Source organism: Carassius auratus, chromosome 14 (assembly GCF_003368295.1).
Source record: "Carassius auratus strain Wakin chromosome 14, ASM336829v1, whole genome shotgun sequence".
NCBI classification, from domain to species: Eukaryota; Metazoa; Chordata; class Actinopteri; order Cypriniformes; family Cyprinidae; genus Carassius; species Carassius auratus.
Genome location: NC_039256.1, coordinates 8725064 through 8752825, shown reverse-complemented (window position 1 = coordinate 8752825; position 27762 = coordinate 8725064). Strand labels below are relative to the sequence as shown.

The following is a 27762-nucleotide window of genomic DNA, read 5'->3' as shown; positions in this document are numbered from 1 at the left end:
TAAAATTAAAATAAAAAAGGATACTTCAGTCACTTTTTATGCACTTCTCAGAAATATACTTTATGTACTTTGTAGTTGTAAATTAGTTGGGTAGTCAAAGTAACTTAAATTACACTGAAAAGTATACTTTAATAAACTAAAAGGGGCCAATTTAGTCCCAATAAGTACACTTACAAGTATACCACTAGTACATTGATATTAATATACTTACTACAAGTATATTTAAACTATACTTTCATTTTAATAAAATAAACAAAGTATATATAAGGGTCATTATTTCCTGTTAGTTGCATTGTCTGTCTTTAGTTTTATTATTACAAAGAAAGGCTTGAAACGGGGATGAATGTGATTATGAAAGTGAATTCCTCACATGTCTGCAAACATTTAAAACATCTAAATACTTTACTTTCAGATGTAACACATAAGCAGGTATTGTTTTGTTTTATGACTAAGAGTTCTGGAATTACTTTGTCTTTATTTAGCAAGCAAAAGGGAAATAAACTTACTTAGAAACATTCAGTGTGATCTCATCAGTATCATAGGTGCTTACATAAAGAGACATTCTAGAAAAAACACGCTTGCAAAGGAAGTGATATGGAACTATCCATGCATGTATGTGTGAGACACTAAGTAAATTATCTACAATCACCTATATAAATAAATTATATACAATGATATGCATAATCCATAGAAGTATAAGAAGCATTATATAAGCATATATATGTATATGTTTCTTAAATGTCTATGGATTATGTATACCATTGTGGTCAAAAATGTTCAACCCCCAAGAAACTTATTTATCAAATATTTATCAAATGTAAGCTTTTCTGTTTGCTTATTATTATTATTATTATTATTATTATTATTATATCTGAATCTAACAGTGATTATGTTAATTTGGTTTCCATGTTTCCACTGGTGGCTTCTCCACATCATTTAGTCTGGAAACTGAACACGCCACTCAAGAATATTCTATGACCAATCCCTGAAATAACCTTCAGAAGATTTGGATGTATACTTTGGTATGATTGTCCTGCAGAAAAGTCCACTGATCAGCAAGCTTCAGTTTCTGCACCGAAGGTAACACTGAAGTAATCTTTACCAAAATGGACTGATGCTTCAAAGAATCAATGATGTCCTCCATATAGTCCAGATTCGATCTTCAGAGAAGATTCAGAAAGATGCCCCATCATGAGAGCCATACTTGTCAAGACAACACTACATACACTTATAATCTGTTTTCTGCTACGTCAAATTTTAAACTTATGGATTAGGCTGGCAGCTGTGTCTCTCTACAGTCTTATTGTAGCCATAGACTGTCCAACTGAATAAAACAGTTTCTTCTCTATTGCTTTTGTGAGAGCTGTTTGGCTTGGCCATATTTGCCACAAAACTTTAGCACATGCATGGTCTAAACGTATGCATGTGTAACAGCTCATGCTAGTTTAGTTTTGTTATAGATTTTCCAAAGGCTAATTATATTTTAACACAATTTTGTTACCTATCATGATACATATAAGTGATGTACTGGAGTAACTGGAGTATTCAGCAGTGGTTACTAAAAACAATCCTGTACCTGAAAAATCTTACATTATTTGTCATCTGGAAGCTTTTTCGAGCCAGGAATGTGCCAAGATCTTCAGAGTCACATCTTCAGAGTCACTCAAATGTATATTAATAAAGTTTCTATAATTGTTTACTGATGCTTTAGTTGAATTTGTTTAATTAAAAAACAAAAAATACGTAACAGCACCAGAATGTTTTGCAAGTCAAGGGAGTTGAATAAATCTGATTGCAATTCTATTTATACAACCATTATAGGCAAACTTTTATATAATGTTCCATTTTTTGTATGTGGTTTGCACATGTTGCTGTATATTTACTGCATGTTGTGCATTGCATATTTTCTGTAAATTCTTTAAAATTTCCTCTGTTTTATTATATATATATATTGATGTGTTGTTGTGTATTGTGTATTCTATATTTATTGTCTACATTGTCTGGTTATACTACAAACAGCATGTCAGCTTGATTGGAATATAAGATCAACAAAGTTTGGTTTTCATGACAAAACAAATATTAATGTCAATATTTTATTAGACAGTTATGAAGCACAAAATCTCATACACAGTTTCTCAGTTCACAATATACAAATACAAGCATACTGTGCAATGGCGATATATAAATAAATTTTCATTCACTGGCTGAATTGATTTCTTAGTGCTTCTAATCAGTTTATTTACTCTTGATCAACAAAGGCATGATCCACTGAAAGAGCATAAATAGCATTAAAATAAAAAGAAATACAGTTCCATAATAGAACGCTTTTCAACCTTAAAAAGCATAGGCAAACATACAATACATTTACACAGCAATACCGTAACAGGTTTATGTAGCTAATGCTCAATTAATATGAGCGTAAACAATGCTCACTTTAACATGGTTGCATGGTGATACTTCTTGCTCAGAATAACTGATTACACAGTAAAGTTATATCAAAACTGATTCATATAGGCCACGTGTCAAGTTATTTCAAAGCATTTCCTTCATATGCAAACTGAAACATCCTTCAAATTAAACAAATCAAGTAAAAGTGCCAACGGAGCTTATGTTCTCAATAATCCTACAACATGTTGCTTTTTACTCGTTCAAAAATCTGCCTGACTTTCAATGCAGGCACACAACCTTCACGAAGAATGCTGATAGTTCCTGAAAATGAACAAAATGCACGTTATTAATAACAATGCAATACATATATCATAATAAAAGGATATTGGCTATTTGGGATATCAGCTTACCTTCATCAATATTGAGACAGTTCACTACGGTCGATGCCACCACCTCATTGGATTCACCATCACACAGGACTCCATCGATCTTGTGACCAAGACGGCTGTTTCAGGACAAAGGAAAACAATGCTTCGATTATGCACACTGCCAAAGCTAAGACGTTTTGCCATTGCAAATTAGTCCTTGTTTTAATATAAAATGTCAAGACAAGCAGAAGACACATCCTTCCTAATAATAAAGTTGGCTTCAGATGAGGTAAACTTTAATAATAGAGGTAAACCTTTAATTTCAGAACACTCTGCTTTAATTAAGTGAATGAATCAGGGTGCCTAACAATAGAGTGTTGTGGTTTGTTCTTGATCAAGTTTTTTTTTTAAGCTAACATAACAGTCTGGATTATGTAAAATGTCACTCTTTAAAACCCTCAATAAACCCTTGTTTAGGCTTTTTAATATCATTTTATATACAGTGCATTAGTTTGGCAGAGTTTATATTCACTTGCAGCACTTGTTGGTCTTTATAAACTTACTTGATGACCATGTCATGATGGGTACTGTCCGCTTCTCCGCTGGGATTGGCTGAAGTAATGGCCAATGGGCCAGTGAATTCACACAGGTGAGCAGTGGCAGAGTGGTCAGGTACTCTAATCATAATGCTATCTCTGGTCCCCACACGGTCATATGCAGGACCCACACCTGTGGACAATTAGACCAGTGAAAATTACTGGAGATGATAGGGAATCACAAATTCCACTGAGTATAGTTTTTATTTGGTTTGGTGATTGTCCAAAGTTCGATAAAAGAGTTGGGTGCAAATACAAAACGCTTTATCTTGTTAATAACCTTACCGAGTTTGAGGAGCCAATCGCCCTTGGGGACAATGCAACTGATGCCTCCGGGGTAGACGTTTCTCATGAACTCCCATAGGAGAGGACTGAAAGGAGGTTTGGTGGCCACAAGCTGTTCCACACTTGAGATGCAGATGCAAATTGGCTTCTCTGCAGGACGATCCTAGCGGAGATAAAAGTTTGTGGGTCAGCAGACAAAGAGCACAGGCATTTGATGATTTGTAAAAAAATATTATGTTTCATAGCTTGTCTGCTGGCACATACTTTGATAGAGTAGATCTTCTCGATAGCACTGGGGTTCTTGCATGAAGCAGCCAAGGCATAGACAGTATCTGTAGGGATGCCACACACTCCATTGTTTTCGAGCAATTTGGCAATCTTGAGGAGTCCACTGGTTTCCCGAGAGTTTGCGACAAAACATGGATATGTTGTTTCAGATTCCTTCTTTTTCTTGTCCTTGGATCAAAAAGATCAGTTAGTCAGTAGAAAGTTTTTGTCTAACAGTGAAATGATTTAAGCATTTTGTGATCATAGATAAAACTAATACCTTGATAAGGGAAGGTCCAACTGGTATTAGGGTCTTAGAGAAGATACTGTTCACAAGGGATGCTAGCATGCCATACAAACATATGATGGCAAAAATTGCTAGCATGGCAACTAAAGAAAGAGTTTTAAAGGAATGTGAGGTAAGTTTTACACATTATTACATGTAATTGCATCATTGTTTTTTGCAATATGTTTTCTTACTAAATGTATTTATGTACAGTACCTTCTAGCTGGTAGGGCAGTCTTCCAAGAGTAGAGAGGAGAAAACAAACTATGATGACCTCCATGATTGTGGTCAATGCCAGAAGAACAAGATTGCTGTAGGCCGCTGTACAGAAAGAAAGAAAGAAAGAGTCCAGTTTGCAATGCTTTAAATGCAGGAGTCAGTTGTGAGAGTCTGTTTTGTCCATTTGTAAACAACCTACCAACTAGAATCAAGAAAGCATTGATGACCAGGAATGCTATTGACCCAGCTGCAAATCCACTCGCTGGCTCTGTGGATATTTGCAAACGGTGTCCTGCAGAAAAGAAAAAAAAAATCTTAAATTTCTACACAAAATTGTAGCAAAATATTTATTTATTTGTATTATTATTTTATGTATTTGTACATTTTCATACCTGCAAACCTAAACCAGCTCCAAGTTGCCCAAATAGCCACATAAAAGGAGGGAACAACAGAACCGAATCTCTGGCCACCCTGTACCTGTAGTCGACTGACATAGGCCTGGATGATGGCTCCTGGGATTAGCACCCAAGGAACAGTTAGGTCGAAAAACGCCAGGCCGAGTTGACTGCTGTGAATGGCTGAGAGTGCGGCCACTCCATTGCAAAGATAGAACAAAGCATCAGGGAGCTGTGCACCTTTATCTTCAGGCTCATGCTGTTTGGATCTCTTGAGGAAACTGAGATATTTCTGCAGGGATTCGGTGGAAACAGGCTGGGGTCCAACTGGAATCAAGGCCTTCTCAGCAATGGTGTTGATGAGGCGAGCAAAGGTGCCATAGTAGGATAGGAGAGTAAAGATGGAGCAGGTCACTCCAAAAAAGATGTAGTACCTCTCAATGGGAATCTGGGAGATGGTTGATATGGTCACCAGGACAAAAAATGAGTTGTGAACTAGCTCCAGACTGTCTTTGTTTAGACTTGCAATGCAAAGGACCAAGGCAGCAGACACGAAGAACCAGTTGCCAACCATGGCGTGCCTTACTTCACCAGCTTCAGCCCGGCTGATGGTTACAGACACCACATGCTCTTCCCAAGTCTTCACCAACCAAAACACGCAGTGCAGGCCAAACTTGGTTGCATGGTAGCAGTCTTGACGCATGTATGCGTAATAGCTAGATAGAAGCTGAGCAGCCGAATTGATGGTTATCCAGATGACAGCTACTGAGACCGATGGGAAGTAGTTAAAGGCATAGAAAGCAAAGATAAATGGTGAGACTGTGTCGCAGAAGAATCCCAAGGCCATCGGTTCAGCATATTTTGTGTTCTTCTTCTTCTCTTGGCCCAAGCTTTGGGAGCTACTGCCATTGGTGGTTCCTAGGAGCAGCACATTGAAGAGAGGGTTTCCAAAACCCTTTAGCACATAGCGTTGGGCCAGTCCCTTGATTAGCAGTGCTGATGAGCCATATATGGCAAATAGCAGGATAAGGAGCTCCAGAACCCCAGAGACCACCAGAGCCCACCCTGCCACCAGACCCACAGCCTCAAATATCAGCGTGAGGGTGATGGCCCCAAACACAAAGGGCATGATGTAGTTTACAGTTGCTGAACAGAAGGCCAGTAGAAAGGAAAGCAGGATATAAGGCACCAGCCCAGCTATGGCAGACTCCTTGATGAACAAGTCTGTTTTATTGATGCTATTGTTTGTGAACAGATCTTGAAATGTACTGTTTATCATTGTGGAGTCATTGAATAGGTTTGTACTTTGTTGGTTGGCACCTAGGAAAATTCTTGTCGCCCCATAGCTTGCCCATAGTGCTGCATATCCTACAAATGACGTCCCACTCAGATGGTCATATTTTCGAAAAGACAGCAAGCCTGCCACAAGTTGACACACTCCACCAATTAGAATGAGATGAACGCCTGTGTAAATGAACACAAGATGCACAGAAAAGGACGCATGATGTAGATGTACTGCACTGAACTAGCATGAATTCACAATGCAAACAGGTTGCTATTATTTTACAAATGTATGATTCTTTCAAATTTGTTTGTATAATTGTAATGGCAAAAAAAAAAAAGTACAATGAGACCTGCTAATATGTTTTCCACTCCCTCTGCAGGAACACCAGTCCTGGCCCCATGGAAGTTCTGCAGTAGGACAAGGAAAGCACTGATGCCATTGGCCAGGAGCCCAAGCACACCTGGCTCTCCATAAAAACTTGCGGGAAAGCCACTTGCTGATGCCATGAACTTCCCTTTAAATGTTGCTTTCTGCTGATAAGAATATGTTGTGTAAACAGGAAGCGATGATAAAAAGTAAAGACTCAAACATTTGTGGTTATACAATACTTTGATAAGTCAAGTAAACTGATAACCGATAATAATTTTTTCACAGTGTGATTAAAAATAGGTCTAACTGGTTTGATCAGTCTAAATTAGTTGATATAAAAGTAACTTTTAGCTGATGAGTATCATGGTAACACTTTAGTTTAAGGACCAGTTCTGGTTATAGACATATTTCTACAAGCATGTGTACAAACATTTTTTATTTATTAAAAAGGACCATTAAACATCCTCATAGTTCTGTCAAAGCCATGTAAAAAAGGTGCCTCTATGTGTCGTAAAGACTTCTCATATCGTGAGTCTATTCATGGGTGTGTTTAGATTCATTTCCTCCCTCCCCTCCGTAGGTAAGTGACACAGGTGTCTGGTTCAGCAAACAGCTGAGCAGGAGTCAAACACTTTTCACAAGTTTTAGCCTTTAGGCACTAAAACTCAGAGATTTAATCTGTTTCATCTCAAATAACCATCAGACAGGAGTCAATATAGACAGACAGCCGTCTGAGGACAAGACTTGAGGACTAACTTACAGTAAGTTTGAACAGTATTTTATGTCAACTTTTCAACATGTTTTTAACATGATACATCCACTGAATAGTGAAATGTCAATGGTGTTTTCTACATTTTTTAATATATTTATTAAATATAAGATTATATATATATATATATATATATATATATATATATATATATATATATATATATATATATATATATATATATATATATATATATATAAAATAATAATTTATTTATAAGAATATATATACAAGTATAAGATTACTATACTATATATACTGGATATACAAACAAATGTGCCAATATATATATATATATATATATATATAGATATATATATACATATATATATATATATATATATATATACATATATATATATATATATATATATATATATATATATATATATATATATATTTATTTTTATATCTATGTTGCTTAAATATGTTCATAGATTACAGAAATAAGAAACGTACCTAATGAAGATTCTTGATCTGTAGTGAAGTATTGAGATGCTTGTGAAGAATGCTCTAAGTTTATAGAAACATTCTCAATGGAGCTGGGAGGAGTTACAGTGATGTCAGCCAACCCATGTCCTCATCAGTGATGACATCATTGACCCATCCAATAAGACAGTTTGTTTCCTGCTGAAAAATCCCACCTATTAATCTAAAAATAACAATACTTCGGAAAATCCAGCCCAGGTCCTTTTGTGGGTTCCGTGGGTGTATCATTGTTTTTGTGTTGTCCAGAACTCTATATAAAGCTGGACACACCTGTCTCTAGTACATCAGCATCCTCTACCTACAATCAGTCCATCTCGACATTGAGATAGAGAGAAGACGACAGCATTTCTTCAACTTCACATCAACGGCAGAAGATTTCAAGATTTTCAGCCCCATTCAATCTACATATCCAGATCCTGACAAAAATTGACAAAATGCTTTCAACCCTACAGGTAAAGATTTATTATATATATATATATATATATATATATATATATATATATATATATATATATATATATTTTTTTTTTTTTTTTTTTTTTTTTTTTTCATGTTTTACAAAGTTGAGCAATTTATGTATGTTTGTCTAATTGTTAATTAAAATCAAAACACAGAACAGGTTTTATTATAATTTTTTATATGTCTCTTTGAAACTGTTTATTGATGAAACGATTTACAATAACTGTTTTTGAGGTTATTTCCAACAAGGAGAAACTGTAATTACATAATAAAACTTGGCTTTTAGCTGTGTTTTTATGCTTTTTAAATCGGTACAGAAGAGAATAAACCTTTAAGAGTATAATAACTTTATATACTACATGTCCGACTGAGTCACTCAAACATTAATATTTGTGCACAGAGATCCACCAGATACCTTTCTGCTATTTCTGCTGCTCGGGGACTCCATAAGTCTGCACTAGACGGTGAGCAAGCTCTACTCTCAAAGCCTTATTGTCAGTAAATGGCTGTTTGTTAACTCGTGATGGAAAAGTAAAGAAGTGAAAGTCTATACTTTTGTTAAGGTCTGGAATTTAGCTAAACTTTTATACAGAATGTTTAATTGACTAATCTATAATAGTCGTTGGCTGTCCAGCAAAGTCAAGTGTTTGAGTGTTAATTTACACGATCTCTCATCTGTTTTTAGTGGTGGAGCGTCCTGCCCCTGAGGAAACAGTGACCAGCAGTTTTGGCAGGTTCATTCAGAGCGTCCAGCCAAGGCATCTGTCACCAACCGTCCTGCAGCGCAGCAAACGCATGGTTCTGGACAGCATCGGCGTTGGGCTTTTGGGAAGCACCACTGATGTGTTTGAACTTGCCCTACAGCACTGCCAGGTAGAGCATGGTGCCAGTAGTAAATAGTAAACTGTTTAGAAAACAACCTGTGTTTTTCCATCATTAAGAGGATTCTCGTTCCATCATTTTTCCAGTAGAAATGAGTGAAGTCATGATTTTACAGAACACAATTCCCTAGACATAGTTCAGCATGTCTGTGTAACCACTATCAATGGTGTGCAAACAATGTCTATGTTTGAGCAGTAATGTTGGCCATTTCTGGTATGTTGATATCTAAATGAGTCCTTTATCTTTTTTCCTCAAGCACATGTACGCTCCAGATGACGTCAGCTTCGTCTACGGCCGCCAAGGTGTGAAACTCTCTCCAACCCTCTCAGCGTTTGTCAATGGAGTAGCAGTAAGTGTCATCACGTGCATTGAGTTGTAATTCAATTTCCTAGTTCAGCTTACACTGAATGTGTGATACAACTTCCTGGTCACATTCTTAGCATTTCTCCAGAAAGTCCTGTTCTGCAAGTCTTTAAATCAGCATTTAGCAAAGACAGTCAATGAAGCATTCATTATAAAGTTGTTTTGCAACATTATTCAGTGCCAATTTTAGCAGCTAAATGTGGCAATGTGAAAAACAACTGGAATGATGAAACCTCAGTATTGTGGAACTTTTACTGAGTACAGAAATATCCATTGTGTTGTAGGAAAGAGTGTGTTTCATAATGCTCCAGGAAGTGTTTCAAATAGAAACTAGACAGGCTATTTTATTGGGTCTTGCTCATAGTACCAGCAGCCATGCACAAGATTTTCCTTTTCCCCTGTAGTGTTTTGGCTATGCTAGAGAAAGCAGTGACATGGCAATGAGACATGAATGCAGATATGTTGAAACAAAGACACACTCTTGACCATGATTGACATGTCGTTTTTTTTTCACAGGCTCATTCAATGGACTTTGACGACACTTGGCATCCCGCAACCCACCCCTCAGGAGCAGTTCTGCCTGCCCTCCTGGCTATAACAGACATGTTGCATAACAACAGCAAACCAAGTGGTCTTGACTTTCTAACCGCATTCAATGTGGGCATCGAAATCCAAGGTCGGCTGATGAGGTTCTCCAACGAGGCTCACAACATCCCTAAGAGGTTAGAGTTCATTTCTTTGTCTCAACTAAAGAGAGAAATAATTGCATGTCTAAGTCCAGCACAGCCTGGATAACAGTGTTAGTATTCTGTGAGGTAAAGCGCACACAGCTGGGTGGGTCGAAGCATCGCACAAATCGTCAAAGCTCCTTCATACAGCTGTTTATGCAGAGCAGTTCTGTTTGTGCTCTGAGAATATAGTTAAACACTTATAATTTGTTATTTCCTGAGTGCTGTGAAAACAGAATCCACTTGGGTTCTGGAATAATGTCAGAAGCTGATTAAATCTAATTGGATTTGCTATTAATATTTCAGACTTTTACACATTTCAGATGCGTCCATGCTGGTGAAATAATGACTCTTTCTCTGTCTTCCCCATCAGGTTTCATCCTCCCAGCGTGGTGGGCACTATGGGCAGCGCAGCGGCCTGTGCTCGTCTCCTCTCTCTGGATCGCAGTCAGTGCAGTAATGCCTTGGCCATCGCTGCATCTTTGGCAGGTGCACCAATGGCTAATGCAGCAACCCAATCCAAACCTCTTCACATCGGTAACGCCTCGCGTCTGGGTCTCGAAGCAGCCCTGCTGGCATCCCGTGGGTTGGAGGCAAGTCCTCTAGTCCTGGATGCAGTCCCTGGGGTCGCCGGATTCAGTGCATTCTATGAAGACTATGCACCGAACCCCATCGCTTCCCTGGAGGAGCATGAGCACAGCTTCCTCATAGAGACACAGGACATCGCGTTCAAGCGCTTTCCTGCACACCTTGGCATGCACTGGATCGCCGATGCCGCCGCCATCGTGCACAAGACCCTGGTCGGCCTGAAAGGAGGCAGTATTTCTCCAAACCTAGTGCAGGATATCCTGCTCCGAGTGCCGCTGTCCAAGTACATCAACCGTCCATTCCCGGAGACGGAGCACCAGGCGCGCCACTCCTTCCAGTTCAACGCCTGCACCGCTCTGCTGGATGGAGAAGTCTCGGTGCAGTCCTTCCATCCGGACGCCCTCCAGCGGCCCGAGCTCCTCGGACTCCTCTCACGGGTCCGTGTGGAGCACCCCCACGACAACCCCGCCAATTTCAACATCATGTACGGTGAGGTGGAGGTCACCTTGGCAAGTGGGGACGTCCTGCGAGGGCGCTGTGACACCTTCTATGGTCACTGGAGGAACCCACTTAGCCAGGAAAGCCTTCAGAAGAAGTTCCGCAGCAACGCAGGAGCAGTTCTGTCCAACGAGAGGGTGGAGAGGCTGATCGAAGCGGTCGAAGGCCTGGACCGTTTAGATGACTGTAAACCACTGCTGGCTCAGCTGCAGTAAACAGCATGCTGGCACAAATAATGTATAATGAATCTTGATTTTTTATTTTATATTTTGTGAAATGCAACGACTTAGGATTTATTTAATTAGAAGTACTGCTCAAACATGTTGCACTCTCTCTCTCTCTCTCTTTTTCTTTGTATATACTAGAGAACTGTCTAATTTCTTGCTGTGTCTGTTTTCAAATTAAGTTTTTTGCAATATTTATTAATAGTTGTTCTCAAAATGCCTAAAGGTTTGTTTGTAAATATGTATGTTTTTTTTGTTTTTCCTCTAGTAAGCTCTTTCATGATGACTTCTGTTTGATAAATGTAACATCTTGTTTGAACTGAAACTCAATAAAGAGGCAATTTTATTTGACATGCATGATGATGTCTCATTCATTTATAAATTCAATAAGAATATATAGAAAGGAAAAGAGTCCGGCCATTTTCATCATCTTTCATAAGATTAGTTATATTAGTAAAAGAGTTAGTATTACTGTAGGTTTACATCATATACAGTGTAGTGGAACATTTTAACTGCAAAATGTTACAAATTAACAAAACATTAGGACTTTCCCCTCAATATACTCCTAATATGCTGATTATTAATAGTTAGTAAGGTAGTAAGTTACGTTTAGGTATTTAGCAGGATAAAGGATGTAGAATATGCTCATGCAGAATATGTGTTATTGAGTACTAATAAACACCCAATTAGTTAATAAAAATGAATGCTAATAAGCAACTATTTAACAGGGAACTGGCCCCCATAGTCAAGTCTTTATACAATCCAGATTGTGTCAAAGCAGCTTTACAGTGTCAACAGGAAATAGTTTGTCAATAAAGCAAGAGGACAATGACTAAGAGTCCAGCTAAAGTCAGTTCATGATTCAGTGATGTCATCATTCACCTCTCTTCAAATAGTGTCTGTGCAATCAGCCGAGCATCCCAAACTAAGTTCAAGTTATTTTATTTATAAAGCACATTTTTAAAAATCACACGACTGACCAAGGGCTGTACAACATATTAATCATAGATAAAAACAGGCTACATTCACACAACATCAATTTGAAAAGGCTTCAGAAAATAAAGTGAGTTTTCAAAAGAGATTTAAAAACAGATAAAGATGGAGCAGTTCTAAGGGGTGCTGGCAGGATGTTCCACAATCTAGAGCCCATCACCGAGGAATCTCCATCTCCTCTGCGTTTCAGCCTTGTAGAGGGAACCATAAGGAGGTTCTGATAACTAGATCTTAAATCTCTGGAGGGGTTGTAAGGATGCAGCAATTCTGATAGGTAACGCGGAGCAAGATTGTGCAAACATTTATAGACGAATAAAATAATATTTTAAATGTATCTTAGGGTTAACAGGAAGCCAATGAAGAGCTCGCAGAAAGTGGGTGGCAAAATCATATTTGCTGCCTTTTCTAAAAAATGTGGCTGCTGCGTTTTGGACCAATTGCAAACAAGCTACTAGAAAAACTGAGCAAGCTAAAGGCGACAGCGGCAAAGAACCGAAACTCCATCGGTCACAGATTGGAGAAAAAAACCTTGGGAGAAACCAGGCTCAGTTGGGATCATGTTCTCCTCTGACCAGACGAAACCAGTAGTTCAATTCCAGACTGCAGCAAAGTCAGATTGTGCAGAAGAATCATCTGTTTCCTGTGGTCTTGTCCCGGTGGTCCTCTGAGACAAGGTCTTTACAGGGGCTCTTATGTTATGTTATCAGTTACGCAACACTTGTCCCTCATGTTCAGAGATGTAACAATAGGAAATAATGAGTTAATGTGCTAGTAAACACATGATTTGATCATCAGTTACTGTGACGGAAGAAGGAAAATAGCTCAGTCAGCTGATTGTCTTCCATTCTTTGTAATAAGATAAATCATCGCTTGGCCCAAGAGACAGCTTTTAACATCTATTCCTGTGTTCCTGATTCTGATACACTACACTTGTACAGTGTACAGTGTACTTATATTTTTAAATACCTGCATGTAATTACATCTGTAATACATTTCTGTAATTACATTTATCGTTACACTGTTGACCCATCCTTTGCACCTTAAACCAACTCCTACCACCGAACCAGTCCCTAACTTACCGGTATCAGCAGAAGTGTTTTAACACTCTTCAACCATTCTCTGTTTACACCGGAACAACGTTTCGATTCATTATATTACTTTTGTTTCCAGATAATCTATTAAGGGTTTCCAGCTTCCTTATGTTTCCTTATGCTTGACATCCTCATAACTGGTGGCTCACCTTTTTTACATGTGCCATTATTATTTTTTATTAAATTGTTTTGAGTGGGTGAATAGTAAAAATTTCCAAGTAAACTGTAAACCATTAACCAACAAACTTTTGACAGCATATGAAAAACACATTTCTGTAAATAACCAGAAAAAAAAGCTTATATAACATAATCTGTCTAAGAATGAGAGAAAACCACTTCCGTTAATTTACATAACAGACAAAAATATGTTGTGATGGTATTTGTCACTATTGTGAAATCAAAATTCCCTGTATGCATCTTTCTATTGTTTCTGGTTTCTTTCCAAGGAAGTTACATAGCAAAAAGACACTTCTTTTGTTCACAACTGACAATTAGCATGAATCACTTGAGAGATCACAGGCTTTATGTAACTCCAAACTGGAATTAGCTATAACCTGTGCCAATTACCAAAGCTGTGCCATTGATGACACATCTGACAATAGAAAGAGCAGCAAATGCAGATGCTGTATTCAAATCAGCAAATATCACTTGGTGGGGAAGACTGTAAGTTGACGACTTTGAACTTCACTTTATGAATGAAAGCAAACAAAAAGCGAAGTTTATCGCACTCATCATCAGGTAAACCGAAACTGCTGAGCACCCCTAGGGAGCACACTTTTGAGTGGTCAACTATGCACAGTGCATGTGTCACCTGGAGCAATGGTGGAAATTCTGCAAACGTACACATTTTTAGCTGTTATTGTCCTCGCAACACTTTGAGAAAGTGTCTTGGGAGAAGTTTCTTCTACAGTCTGTGTTACAGAGAGACACTATCTATGTACTCACCGGCGTCTCTTGGCTGTCTCTTGGGCCAAGCGATGATTTATCTTATTACAAAGAATGGAAGACAATCAGCTGACTGAGCTATTTTCCTTCTTCCGTCACAGTAACTGATGATCAAATCATGTGTTTACTAGCACATTAACTCATTATTTCCTATTGTCACATTCTTTGAACATGAGGGACAAACAAGTGTTGCGTAACTGATAACATAACATCAGTTTCTTCTATCCTCTTCTGCAATGCTTGAAGGAAACAGGAAACTGATTCCTCTTTCTGTTCACCTGAATGATAATCTATTTTAGCAGAATATGTTTTTGTTTGTTGATGTTGTGTCCCTGTCAACCGACAATACACATAATGATGTCCGTGACGGAGCTGATGACACTGCTGTCACACCTTATTTTAAACTTATTTTATGACTTAATATAAAAACATAAGTTGCGACATTGATTATATCCATTTTTTTTTTTTTTTTTTTTGGTGTACTACGGTAAATACATTATGTGTTATAATGGACTATGACATTTTAATTCACAAAAACTTTCATGTGGTTTTAATTATTTTCTAAAAATGACAAAACTCAATATGTCATATTTTGAATTCATATCTCTTGAAATTGTATGTTTATTTGAGTTAATTTTTAACTAACTTATATCTGAATAGGTTAGTTAAATTTCTAAGATTTTAACAGGGGCATGCATCCATTCACACGTCTAAAGAGTCGCACTGCGGTCCTAATAAGACACATCTGAACCAGCTAGTCAGGATCTTCAGGGTTACAAGAAACGTCTAGAAATAAAGATTAGTTTATTTTGTCCCGTAGTTCCTGGTTTCTCTTTTCCTCTTGGGTTTCTGTGTGTGTTTTTGTTTGTTGCTTTAGTTATTCATTACCTTCACCTGTGCCTTATTCAGCTGCTCATTTATTCTGTGTTTACGCAGACCTGGGGCTTCAGTCCTGTTTTATCCAATCTCATGGTCGATTAGTGGTCTTTCTGTGGTTTTTCCCAGCTTTGTTTAACTCAGCTCATCCATTCAGATGTGCTGTATTTGCACTCGAGTATTAGGAGAATGAAGAGAACATTGTTATAAGTAAAAACTGTCTGTTTGCAACTATAGTAAGCTTTATTTAAGATCCAAATAAAAGAGAAAATGTGCAAATCTACAATAACTGGAAACACTAACTATGAACCTAACTATATAATAGATGTCTTTTATTAATCAGTATTACTGTATGTGCACCTACTGCAAAATAAAGTACAACCAATTTGGCTCTTGACATAAATGAGTTTACATATCCATTTAAAGTCAGTGGTTTGCATGTAAGATCATTCACTCACATTACAATTGATTTTTTAAAGACATAATGATAAAACATATACTTTGAATACACTGTAAGTGTATTTTTGAACAATATCGAACCATATATCTGATTTGTGATGCAGTCTGGAGTCATAAATCTCACTATGTTCGTTCGCTTACAGGCCGGAGGAGAACTGGTCCGTTTCTGTCTCCTGATGGAGTCTGTCTTCAAGCCTTGGTTTTAGTCTGGACTTGAAAGAATAATTCACAGTTAATGTTCAGTAATAATGTTGTTTTGACTACACTAACACCGTCAGATGAGAATGAAACTTCAACTGATATATGTTTTACAGCTAAATGAATAAATAAATGTACAGAATAACAGCAATATTGCTTTACAGCTGATTTAGATGTGTTTGTTTTTGTTTTGTATCATATTTGAAGAAGTTTGTTACTCTAGATTCTCAGTGGCTTCACTGAAACTTCACGTTTCTGGTATTTACTCTTGTACTGCCCAGAGGAAAAACTATTTGCTCATTGGTTGCTTTTTCTAAGCTCAGGAGACATAGTTGTGATTCTCCTATGTTTCTTGATTAAGTGTCAGCTGTTTATCAGATGTTTCTCCTAAAATTCCTTAGGAGAAACAAATATAGACGCAAATGAGAGATGTCTAAGAGAGTTAAAACTGAGATTGTGATGAGAGAAGCTTGAATTATCTCTTTATTGTCTAAATTAGGTGTCAGCTTTGTCTTCCCATGTTTCTCCTAAAATCGATTAGGAGAAATAAGAGTAGACACAACTGAGACATGAGAAATATCTGAGACTTAATTGAGATTCTTATTTAGCTCTTGTTGTAGTATCAGCAGGGTCTCAGATGTTTCTCCTAAAATCCATTAGGAGAAATAAGAGTAGACACAACTGAGACATGAGAAATATCTGAGACTTAATTGAGATTCTTATTTAGCTCTTGTTGTAGTATCAGCAGTGTCTCAGATGTTTCTCCTAAAATCCATTAGGAGAAATAAGAGTAGACACAACTGAGACATGAGAAATATCTGAGACTTAATTGAGATTCTTATTTAGCTCTTGTTGTAGTATCAGCAGTGTCTCAGATGTTTCTCCTAAAATCCATTAGGAGAAATAAGAGTAGACACAACTGAGACATGAGAAATATCTGAGACTTAATTGAGATTCCTATTTAGCTCTTGTTGTAGTATCAGCAGTGTCTCAGATGTTTCTCCTAAAATCCATTAGGAGAAATAAGAGTAGACACAACTGAGACATGAGAAATATCTGAGACTTAATTGAGATTCTTATTTAGCTCTTGTTGTAGTATCAGCAGTGTCTCAGATGTTTCTCCTAAAATCGATTAGGAGCAATAAGAGTAGACACAACTGAGACATGAGAAATATCTGAGACTTAATTGAGATTCTTATTTAGCTCTTGTTGTAGTATCAGCAGGGTCTCAGATGTTTCTCCTAAAATCCATTAGGAGAAATAAGAGTAGACACAACTGAGACATGAGAAATATCTGAGACTTAATTGAGATTCTTATTTAGCTCTTGTTGTAGTATCAGCAGTTTCTCAGATGTTTCTCCTAAAATCCATTAGGAGAAATAAGAGTAGACACAACTGAGACATGAGAAATATCTGAGACTTAATTGAGATTCTTATTTAGCTCTTGTTGTAGTATCAGCAGTGTCTCAGATGTTTCTCCTGAAATCCATTAGGAGAAATAAGAGCAGACACAACTGAGACATGAGAAATATCTGAGACTTAATTGAGATTCTTATTTAGCTCTTGTTGTAGTATCAGCAGTGTCTCAGATGTTTCTCCTAAAATCGATTAGGAGCAATAAGAGTAGACACAACTGAGACATGAGAAATATCTGAGACTTAATTGAGATTCTTATTTAGCTCTTGTTGTAGTATCAGCAGGGTCTCAGATGTTTCTCCTAAAACTCTCTTTATTGTCTTGCTGTAATCTCTTTCAACACTAATTAGAGAAAGTGTTTTCACTCAGAGATTGCTCTTACTAAGCTCAGCATTTATGATTGTGATTCTCATCAGTGTCCACTTTAGGTTTCAGATTTGACTTCACGTTTTCCTCATAAAATTGCCCAGGGAACATACAAATAGACATAAATGAGACTAAAGTAAATTTGGAGAAGACAAGACATCCATGAGACTGTATTAAAATGAAGATGGGAGAGCTCTTTAGTGTCTTGCAGAAAGTTTTATTGCTGAGACGTTAGGCTGCTTTTACTGTGCTCAGTATGAGGTTAACATTTCCTTTGCTCATGTAGGTTTCAAGTTTCATTTTACATGCTTAATACAATGGCAAGAAAATACAATATGGAAATCTTTTACAAGGCACTTCAAATAAAAATAAATAGTGTTAGATACTGCACATGAGTTATGTTTATACTTTGCAATCTCTGTAAAGACATATTTTAATCTTAGAGAAACAAGTTTTCTACAATATCAAACTAAAATATATAGTTTCTTTTTTACACTTTATAAGCAGCATTAAAAAAAAAAAAATAACAAATTCTAGACTGCAGCACAGCTACATATAGATACTTAAATACAGAAACAGCAAAATAAAATACCAGTAAATGACACAACATCATTGATGTAACACTACAATTACATAAACATTTAAGTTGATCTCATGCGACACTTGTTTATAAGGGCTTTCTTCAGCTTTGACTTTTCAACTGGTTTCCATCCATGACATTTGCTGCAGCTCATGACATAAGCTACAATTGGGGAAAAAGGGAAAATGTTACATGAACTGGTCAAGGGAAATACTGTAACTATACTTTTAATCCCATTGTGCGTATAACATAACCAAACATTAGATTAAATGTATGGAACATGAAGTTGACATTTGATAAAAAGGATTTAGGAACTTACTTAGTATTCCATTTACTTTACTTTTATCCAAAATTGTCTTGCCCTCTGGGACTTTGCCATGCTTTCCAAATGCTACAGAGTTTGAACATTCTTCATGAGTGAAGGACTGATCAAACAGTAGATGGAAAAGACGAAGACAGTCCTTCTTTGACTTTGAAAATTTGTTGTCTGACCATCTTGCAAGAACTCGAGCTCCTGGAATGAGTCCTTCAAAGCTAGTAATTGGCGACTCCTTTTCTGTAAGTATGTCGCAGGTCTTACAAATTATTGCAGTATATCCATCTTCAAATGTTAGAAAAACATAAAGTCCTGTAATTGTAAGAATAAATCCAAAGTCAATAAATAGTCACTAGGAATACAACATTGAAGCTTTTTGATTCATAATAAACCCCAATACATATGCACATTACAGTTAACATCCAACCACCACAAATTTCCCAAACACTGTAAGCAAGCATAGCTTAATTGGCAGTGTCAGCAATTCAAAAAGTCATGGGTTCAAGGCAAGCCTAAGGGACACACAAAGGCTTATTGACGTACAGACTTAATTTAAATGAAGCCTTTAATACAATTGACTGTCAAAACTCTTAAACTTATTTACCTTCTTGTTCTTCATTTTGTAGGGCAGTGACTGGCTCACTGACTTTTCTTTTTTTGATTGGGTTACGGATTCTTTTAGGTATCTCCATCACACTGATCTCTGTTCTGTGGATAAGACCAAATTCTCAGTACCATAAACTATGCCTAATAAAAAGATCTTTGTGGGCTACTTACCTTCTCTTTCTGCTTCCCTCACTGTTTAGTGTCATTACACTTGGTGGTAAAATGCCAGTTTTTACAATGGGCAATATAAATGTTGTGTTTATGGTTATTTGTATCTATGGTTTGAACCATCTCCTACTTGTTTAAGTGCACCATGACATTCATGGCAATCATTGCTCACAGGTAAACTGCACACCTGATGTAATCAGTGCAACACCTATACTGCCAAGTGAGGCAAAATACTTTAGCTAACAATGTCAGATGTGTTTGGCTAATTTATAAAAGAAGCAGTGCAAATAAACTTGCCACAGTATTGTTTGATTTAATTTTGTAAGCAAGTTATTTGGTTGAGTAGTACAGTATATACTCTTGAGTCACAAGAGAAAGGATGGCGCAAATAACAATTAATCAGTCTCGTTGGAGAAGGAAAATTAAGGACCAATCAAAAATGAAAAGATATAGAAGAAAAATCATCAAAGTGAGAATTTATTGTTTTTGTTTGTTTGTTTGTTTGTTTTTTGAAAGTTTGCACACTTTGGTGTTTGTTCTTGTTCTTGCAGGAAAAAAACACTGCAACTTTAGGAGACATGTCAATCCACAGAGCAGATGATTGCTCTGCAGAAGTGCTTGGAGTGGACAATGGCATTTCTCAGACAGAGGGATCTTCTATGATGTACGGACCTGAACTTTGTAATGTTAATGAAGAGTTTTATACAAAACAAGACTACACTCCGTACACTACTGATTGTGATGTGGAACATTTTGATCCTATTCACTATGGTATTGATGCTGATTGGAATGATGGCACTTTATTTGACAATGACCTTAATGATGATGCAGAAATTCAATTTAAGGAAAATCCTGGTGATTGTTCACTTTACAAAAATGCTCCTGTATCTACTGCAGAAAGCGTTCTCATTATACTAGCTTTTGCTAATAGACACAAAATTACAGGGAAAGCCCTGAGTGACTTGGTCAAATTGATCTCCCTGCATTGTCCAGTAGAACATCAAACAGAGTGCCTGGGAAATCTAAAAAAAATCAAACAAATCTTTGATAATGCAGGTCCCTCATTTATTGTGCACAAATATTGCAACGGTTGTTACATGTCAGTAGAGAGCGATAACGGCCAGTGTCAAGTCTGTGAAGCAGAGGTATCAACTTCATATTTCATTGAAGTTCCAATTGAATCTCAAATTAAGGCATTGTTCGCAAAAAAAGGTTTTGAGGAAAAGTTAAAATTTAGATTCATTAGACAAAAAAAGGGCCAGTGCAATGTAGAGGATATATATGATGGACAAGTATATCAGAAGTTTTTGGCAGGTGGTGGGTTACTTAGTGATTCCCACAATATTTCCTTACTCTGGAACAGAGATGGCATTCCTGTTTTCAAGTCCTCTAAATTCTCAGTGTGGCCTTTTTATTGTATCATAAATGAACTAAATTTTGTTGAGCGTACAAACAGAGAAAACATGATTCTTGCAGGTCTTTGGTTTGGTGAGTCAAAACCATCTATGCTGACTTTCCTTAAACCGCTGTGTGACACTCTTAATAATATACAAAGAGATGGAGTCCTTGTTAAATTTTATGAATCAGATAGTCCCTTTATTTGCAGAGTATTAACCATTGCAGGTACTTGTGATTTACCCGCAAAAGCTTTAGTGTTAAATACTATTCAGTACAATGGACATTTTGGATGTTTAAAATGTGAACAGCCTGGCAAGACAATTAAAACAGGAGAAAGGGGACATGTGCATACTTTCCCCTTTCAAACTGAAGATCCAAAGGGTCCTGCACGTACTCATACGAGATTTGTGGAAGATGCCAAGTTGTCATTTGATTCAGAAACCATAGTGCGTGGAGTTAAGGGTCCCACATACCTCAGCACCAGGCACAGGTGTTGATTACATGCATTCTGTGCTTCTTGGTGTAATGCGACTTTTGATGCATTTGTGGTTTTCCACAGAATTCTCACGCTGTTCTTTTAGCATGGTCCGATCAATTAGTGAAGTAGACAAACGCATGAGTGAAATTCAACCACCATTTAAAACACGTTTCCCTCGCTCTGTTTCTGTCCACAGAATGTACTATAAAGCTTCAGAGTACCGGTGTATGTTGTTGTTCTTTGGGCCAGTAGTTTTTCGAGGTATTCTTGCAAACCTATACTACAATCACTTTCTGCTGCTAAGTGAAGCAATGTTCATTCTTCTTTTGGATTCCATAACCTTTGCACAAATAGATCACGCTGAGAAACTTCTGTGGAAGTTTTGTTCTCAGATGAATGAGCTTTATGGTGACAGATACCTGACAGCCAATGTTCACTTATTAGTTCATTTAGCAGACAGTGTTAGAGCTCTTGGACCTTTGTGGACCCATTCTTGCTTTCACTTTGAGGACAAAAATGGACATTTGCTTCGTCTCATTCATGGAACTCAAAATATTCCTCTACAAATGGTAAATGCAGTGAAACTTATTCAGTGTCTCCCAAATATTGCTCAAACCACCAAAATTGGTAATACCACTGCTGATTTCATTAGAAAGATGACAAATGACACAAGTCATTTTTGTTTTTCAAACACAGGTGCCTTTAGAGTGAAAGAAATGGGTGTTCCCTTCAATCTTTTGCTGGATTGCGCAGACATGTCTACATTAGAAATGTTTTTAGGACATAGCTTACATAGTAATGTTGTGAAGGCATTTAGCAGAGTTCAGATAGGCCGAACTGTCTATTCATCAAAGCAGTATGTCAGAGCCAAAAGAAGAAACAATTGCACTGTGACATTTCATGATGGAAATGAAGTATGTTATGGTCAAATTGACTTCTTTTTCTTTTATAAAGATGGAGACAATTTTTCAAATGAGAGACATCTTGCTTTTGTGAATGAATTGTCATGCACAGGACTAGATCTCCAGCAGGACATTGTAACAGGAGCAACTTGTTTTCACATTGTAAGCTTACTTGAGAATCCTATAAAAAGAAAAGTTCTAGTTCTTGAAAATATTTTAAGCAAACTAATGTTTGTAAATTTGTCTTCAATGCCAGGCATTGCATATGCATCACATTTCCCAAACACATTGGAAAGGGATTGATTGATTGAATGAATGCATAACCACAACAAGAATTTGTTGTAATTGTAGATGAATAATGGTATGGTATATAATTGTATAAAATTTCTTTATGGTTGCTAAATAACATTTTTCTTTGTTTAATATATCTGTAGTAAAATCAATGGGTTTTATTATCATGTATGTATGTCATTTGATTGTGAGTTTAAAATAAAATTGAAAAATGAACTCTCTAGCTAAGAATAATAGCCACCTTTACGGAAAGAAAATATATTTCCTATTATATGAAGGATAAATATATTTAAATTAAATAATTGTAAATTAAAAATACAGAATAATATAGAGGACCAGGCCTGGATTTTACGTTGTGTTTTGTTTATCTTTTATTATGTGTGCGAGTGGCAGTCCTCCATGAGGGGTTTACCGCATTACTTTCAGTTTGTTTATTTATTTGGATTAAAGTCTTTAAATCTTCGCCGGTTCCTGCCTTCTTCTTCCCAACTCTACGAACTGTTGCATACATGTTTTATATTTTCGAACATATATAGTTTAAAATAGCACCCCTGCTTATACTAAAGCACTTAGGGAATCACTGTAAGAAGTGCCCAGCCATTATTTTTTAAACATATCATATCTTACAAGTGTTTGTCCAATCGTTATTCTATATACAGGCTCTACTGTTCAGCACCACAGTAACTCCATGAATATACACACACCACAAACCCTTCTAAAATTCAAAGTAATACAACAATAAATACTAGCAGATCTCCCCCTATATTCATATTCATGCAAATCATGCAAGGAACCAGAAATCTGCTTTGACTCATTCCATTGACTCAGTATATATATATACGTATGTGTATAAATTAATTCACACTTATGTGGAAACCTCTATATGCAATTTAACCAATAAAAGATCAAATCTGAGATTTATTTTAGTCTTTGATTCTAAATATATTTATATGTTCAATACATACTATATTGTCAATGCATATATTGATGTATAGTGAAAATATTAGCACCGGTTATAATATTTGGAAATGTATTATGTAATATGTCACATTATATATTTGTCAATATATTCCCATATATTATTGTTTCGTAAGGGCTGAGCACGGTGCAAGATGTTACCAAGATCTCTTATGAAGCTTTAGAGGAGATAAATGTGAGAGTGTGAGTGTCTCTATCTAAGGAGAATAATCTGAGCACAGTGAGTGATGTAGCTGAGATCTCTTATGAAGCTTTAGAGGAGATAAATGTGAGAGTGTGAGTGTCTCTATCTAAGGAGAATAATCTGAGCACAGTGAGTGATGCAGCTGAGATCTCTTATGAAGCTTTAGAGGAGATAAATGAGAGAGTGTGAGTGTCTCTGGTTAAGGAGAATAATCTGAGCACAGTGAGTGATGCAGCTGAGATCTCTTATGAAGCTTTAGAGGAGATAAATGTGAGAGTGTGAGTGTCTCTATCTAAGGAGAATAATCTGAGCACAGTGAGTGATGCAGCTGAGATCTCTTATGAAGCTTTAGAGGAGATAAATGAGAGAGTGTGAGTGTCTCTGGTTAAGGAGAATAATCTGAGCACAGTGAGTGATGCAGCTGAGATCTCTTATGAAGCTTTAGAGGAGATAAATGTGAGAGTGTGAGTGTCTCTATCTAAGGAGAATAATCTGAGCACAGTGAGTGATGCAGCTGAGATCTCTTATGAAGCTTTAGAGGAGATAAATGAGAGAGTGTGAGTGTCTCTGGTTAAGGAGAATAATCTGAGCACAGTGAGTGATGCAGCTGAGATCTCTTATGAAGCTTTAGAGGAGATAAATGTGAGAGTGTGAGTGTCTCTATCTAAGGAGAATAATCTGAGCACAGTGAGTGATGTAGCTGAGATCTCTTATGAAGCTTTAGAGGAGATAAATGTGAGAGTGTGAGTGTCTCTGGTTAAGGAGAATAATCTGAGCACAGTGAGTGATGCAGCTGAGATCTCTTATGAAGCTTTAGAGGAGATAAATGTGAGAGTGTGAGTGTCTCTGGTTAAGGAGAATAATCTGAGCACAGTGAGTGATGTAGCTGAGATCTCTTATGAAGCTTTAGAGGAGATAAATGTGAGAGTGTGAGTGTCTCTGGTTAAGGAGAATAATCTGAGCACAGTGAGTGATGCAGCTGAGATCTCTTATGAAGCTTTAGAGGAGATAAATGTGAGAGTGTGAGTGTCTCTGGTTAAGGAGAATAATCTGAGCACAGTGAGTGATGCAGCTGAGATCTCTTATGAAGCTTTAGAGGAGATAAATGTGAGAGTGTGAGTGTCTCTATCTAAGGAGAATAATCTGAGCACAGTGAGTGATGCAGCTGAGATCTCTTATGAAGCTTTAGAGGAGATAAATGTGAGAGTGTGAGTGTCTCTGGTTAAGGAGAATAATCTGAGCACAGTGAGTGATGCAGCTGAGATCTCTTATGAAGCTTTAGAGGAGATAAATGTGAGAGTGTGAGTGTCTCTATCTAAGGAGAATAATCTGAGCACAGTGAGTGATGCAGCTGAGATCTCTTATGAAGCTTTAGAGGAGATAAATGTGAGAGTGTGAGTGTCTCTGGTTAAGGAGAATAATCTGAGCACAGTGAGTGATGTTGCTGAGATCTCTTATGAAGCTTTAGAGGAGATAAATGAGAGAGTGTGAGTGTCTCTGGTTAAGGAGAATAATCTGAGCACAGTGAGTGATGTAGCTGAGATCTCTTATGAAGCTTTAGAGGAGATAAATGTGAGAGTGTGAGTGTCTCTATCTAAGGAGAATAATCTGAGCACAGTGAGTGATGCAGCTGAGATCTCTTATGAAGCTTTAGAGGAGATAAATGTGAGAGTGTGAGTGTCTCTATCTAAGGAGAATAATCTGAGCACAGTGAGTGATGTAGCTGAGATCTCTTATGAAGCTTTAGAGGAGATAAATGAGAGAGTGTGAGTGTCTCTGGTTAAGGAGAATAATCTGAGCACAGTGAGTGATGTAGCTGAGATCTCTTATGAAGCTTTAGAGGAGATAAATGTGAGAGTGTGAGTGTCTCTATCTAAGGAGAATAATCTGAGCACAGTGAGTGATGCAGCTGAGATCTCTTATGAAGATTTAGAGGAGATAAATGTGAGAGTGTGAGTGTCTCTGGTTAAGGAGAATAATCTGAGCACAGTGAGTGATGTAGCTGAGATCTCTTATGAAGCTTTAGAGGAGATAAATGTGAGAGTGTGAGTGTCTCTATCTAAGGAGAATAATCTGAGCACAGTGAGTGATGTAGCTGAGATCTCTTATGAAGCTTTAGAGGAGATAAATGAGAGAGTGTGAGTGTCTCTGGTTAAGGAGAATAATCTGAGCACAGTGAGTGATGTAGCTGAGATCTCTTATGAAGCTTTAGAGGAGATAAATGTGAGAGTGTGAGTGTCTCTGGTTAAGGAGAATAATCTGAGCACAGTGAGTGATGTTGCCGAGATCTCTTATGAAGCTTTAGAGGAGATAAATGAGAGAGTGTGAGTGTCTCTGGTTAAGGAGAATAATCTGAGCACAGTGAGTGATGCAGCTGAGATCTCTTATGAAGCTTTAGAGGAGATAAATGTGAGAGTGTGAGTGTCTCTGGTTAAGGAGAATAATCTGAGCACAGTGAGTGATGTTGCCGAGATCTCTTATGAAGCTTTAGAGGAGACAAACATGAAAGAATGTCATTTTTTGTCTCAGGAGAAACATGTGAGAAGCAGGAGACTTAGCCTTATGTCTCAGTTTGATGTTCACTTGATCTCATTTCTGTCTAGGAGAAAGATGTGAGTTGAGAAGGAGATCTCATGTTTGATTTTCCTTTCCTCTGGGTGTGACTGTCAGCTCAATGACTCTATCAGCTCTATACAAGTCTTATTTTAGACCATTAGGTCTGATTAAGTTACTCTTTTCTGCTTATCTGTTCGTTTTATTACTTATGGAAGATTCTGTTTTCAAACAGAGTACAGTCATTGTCCAGTTTGCAGTGTGTGATTAATTTTCTCCTCATGATAAGACCAAGACTCAAGGATCTTGCTCAACTATAGACACTGTCTTTGAAATTCCCACCGAATCCTCTTGGCCAAACTCTATTTTAAGGTCCAGTTCTCACCTTAACAAGTCATTAACTAGGAATTTTGCCTCAAAAACTTTACACATTAACACAGATTTGCGTTATCTTTAGGTCAGATCTTAAAAGCAAACACTGTCCTGCGTCAAAAGGCTTCGAAGAAATTGTAAAACTCCCTTCCCTCAAATCAGAGCTTCCTTATGTTTGTGTTTGTTCAGTCTGTTTCTCAGGGTAGTTTGCCAAAGGATATTTATTTGGTCATGTCAAATACAATATAAACACAATAGGTGCATTGTACTTATTTTTTTTTCTGTAAATACATAGTATTCAAGGCCACTTAATCTAAAGCGTTAGCAGAAAAGAGAAATAACCATGCAGTGTTTTAGTCTGGGCTTTACGTGGCAATCAATTAAAGTCCTGTTCACCCACAGATCGACGGCTGGTGTTTTATTATAAATCGCATCACCAGATGAAACTCAAAATGAATTTGTTTCTTTCAGCTGCTCAGGCTGGAGCACCGAAACTATCATTGTTCCTGTCAACACGATCAGTCTTTAGTCTTTCGCATTTTGATGGACGAACCCTTGCAGGGTGTCTACATCTACACACCTCCAGAAACCTGAGGATCGGCCTCTTCAGGACAATACTCTGAGTCTCATTCACAGCAGAAACTAAGAGGGGATTTCCTTGCATGGACTTCCCAAAGATGACAGAGAGCTTTCTGTCAATGATAGTAACAGGTTAAACTCTTTACAAGAAGTCCTTCAGGTGTGTTGTGCAAGGGTTTGGCCATTGTGTCCAGTTATGTTTGACATTAATCGTTTCCGTCTCCAAATCAAAAGTCTCATTTTGCTTGGTCTTTTCTGAATTATACTAATGATGCTTGCTGTTTTTAGTAATTTACTTGACATCACATGACACAAACATTTTCAATTGAAAATATATTAATTTAGCTTTAACAAATTCTACTGCATTTCATAATCAGTGGAAGATTTTTTTTTTTTACAATATTTAAATGAATTTGAATGAATGCATTATGCATTTCAGTATGAGAGGATCTGTGCTTGGACTAACATGGTCTGATATTGGGGCAGCCACAAAGAAGTTATAAAAATAAGAGAAGGTTAGCTCAGCTGAAGGCACGAGTGAAAACAACCTTGGCA

At 37.2% G+C, this 27762-nt stretch overlaps 2 protein-coding genes across 2 annotated transcripts; one reads left to right on the top strand and one right to left on the bottom strand.

Annotated features, from left to right (window-relative positions):
• Positions 1–2095: 2095 nt before the first annotated feature.
• Positions 2096–7807, bottom strand: LOC113113527 (uncharacterized). The gene is made up of 11 exons (XM_026279757.1): positions 7687–7807; positions 6439–6619; positions 4802–6268; positions 4609–4701; positions 4407–4511; positions 4185–4294; positions 3902–4093; positions 3638–3800; positions 3320–3485; positions 2799–2893; positions 2096–2709 (listed from the first exon to the last, which is right to left on the bottom strand). The coding sequence occupies exons 2-11, from the start codon at positions 6593–6595 to the stop codon at positions 2624–2626; spliced, it is 2634 nt and encodes an 877-aa protein (XP_026135542.1). The 5' UTR covers positions 6596–6619; positions 7687–7807; the 3' UTR covers positions 2096–2623.
• Positions 7808–7976: 169 nt separating this feature from the next.
• On the top strand, positions 7977–11810 carry irg1l (immunoresponsive gene 1, like). The gene is made up of 6 exons (XM_026279756.1): positions 7977–8168; positions 8576–8639; positions 8861–9048; positions 9314–9406; positions 9937–10142; positions 10522–11810. Exons 1-6 carry the CDS (start codon positions 8151–8153, stop codon positions 11447–11449), a joined length of 1497 nt encoding a protein of 498 aa, XP_026135541.1. The 5' UTR covers positions 7977–8150; the 3' UTR covers positions 11450–11810.
• Positions 11811–27762: the final 15952 nt, after the last annotated feature.